General features: G+C 39.2%; 1 protein-coding gene across 1 annotated transcript; it reads left to right on the top strand.

Moving 5' to 3' along the window:
• Positions 1-129: 129 nt before the first annotated feature.
• Positions 130-1,005, top strand: SARC_16834 (hypothetical protein; the record flags this gene model as incomplete). Its single annotated transcript, XM_014289062.1, has 3 exons — positions 130-299; positions 518-681; positions 846-1,005. Coding segments are annotated over 3 exons (494 nt in total), but the record flags the coding sequence as incomplete, so codon positions are not given.
• Between the last annotated feature and the right edge of the window lie 139 nt (positions 1,006-1,144).

Here is a 1,144-nt window from a genome sequence, read left to right as displayed (position 1 = left end):
GTATATGTATATGTATATGTATATGTATATATATATATATATTATGTAATATTGTGTTCTTTTTTTTGCAATCTGTATACATATTTTTCCTCCATTACTCATTCCATCCTACCCCCGAATATACATCAGAAGTGAAATCATTCAATGTTGGGGATGTTGTTGAGTCGGCATCAACCGAGAACGACGGTCATTGGTACCAGTGCAGGATAGACAAGATCATCCAAACACCCGACGGAGTGCAGTACGCCATTTCGTACTTAGAGGACTCCAATGTCACCAATGTGGTCGACGCATCACAAGTATGTGTCACTATGCTTCGTTCGGTTCAGGTAGATGTGTGAGGCTGCATAGCACCATCTGTTACTACCTTGATATTTTATCCAAATTTAATAAGGAGGTTATCTGATTATATATCCTACATACACATACTGTTTTCCTTTTCTTTTTGAGGGTTTTAGGGTTTTCTGAAACCCTAAAACTCTAAAACTCTAAACATATATCCTACACACACTCACAGGTACGGAGTGTGGTAGAAAACACAGACCAGGCAGAGGGCGACCCACAATTTAAGACCAATAAACAGAGAGCCCTGGAAAGCCGTGAGTACAAGAAAGCGCGCAGAGAGAAGAAGCAAGAACGTCTGCGCAAACTAGAGGAGGAGAGCGAGAAGGATAAGAAATCGTATGGCCGCAACGTGTCTGTATCTGGCATCTGTCCGTACAAGCAGCTGTTGAATGCATGTCTTCTGAAATGTGTATAGTATTGGAGTATTATACTGATGTCCAGAACAGTTCAATGACACACCAGTGTATGTCACACACACACACACTCCCCACACCCTACAGATGGCAGTCCTTTGCCAATGGAAAGGTGAAGAAGAAAGGGAAGAAGTCTAAGGTGCCGAACATCATGAACAAGAAGAGCATGTTTGCGACGACGGAGAGCGGCAAAGTATGTAGTGTGAATGCGTACAAGTACTGGTGGATGTTTGTTGGGTATAAATAGTATGTGTGTTTTACAGATCAAGCTATATATATATATCTATCTATCTATCTATCTATATCTATATCTATATCTATATATATATATATATATATATATATACTACACACACACACACACTATATATATATTATTTAGTTTT

The sequence above is a fragment of the Sphaeroforma arctica genome (genome assembly GCF_001186125.1).
Source record: "Sphaeroforma arctica JP610 unplaced genomic scaffold supercont1.9008, whole genome shotgun sequence".
Classification (NCBI taxonomy): Eukaryota; class Ichthyosporea; order Ichthyophonida; genus Sphaeroforma; species Sphaeroforma arctica.
Note: the sequence above shows the minus strand (reverse complement) of the source record. Positions and strands in the feature narration are given on the sequence as shown.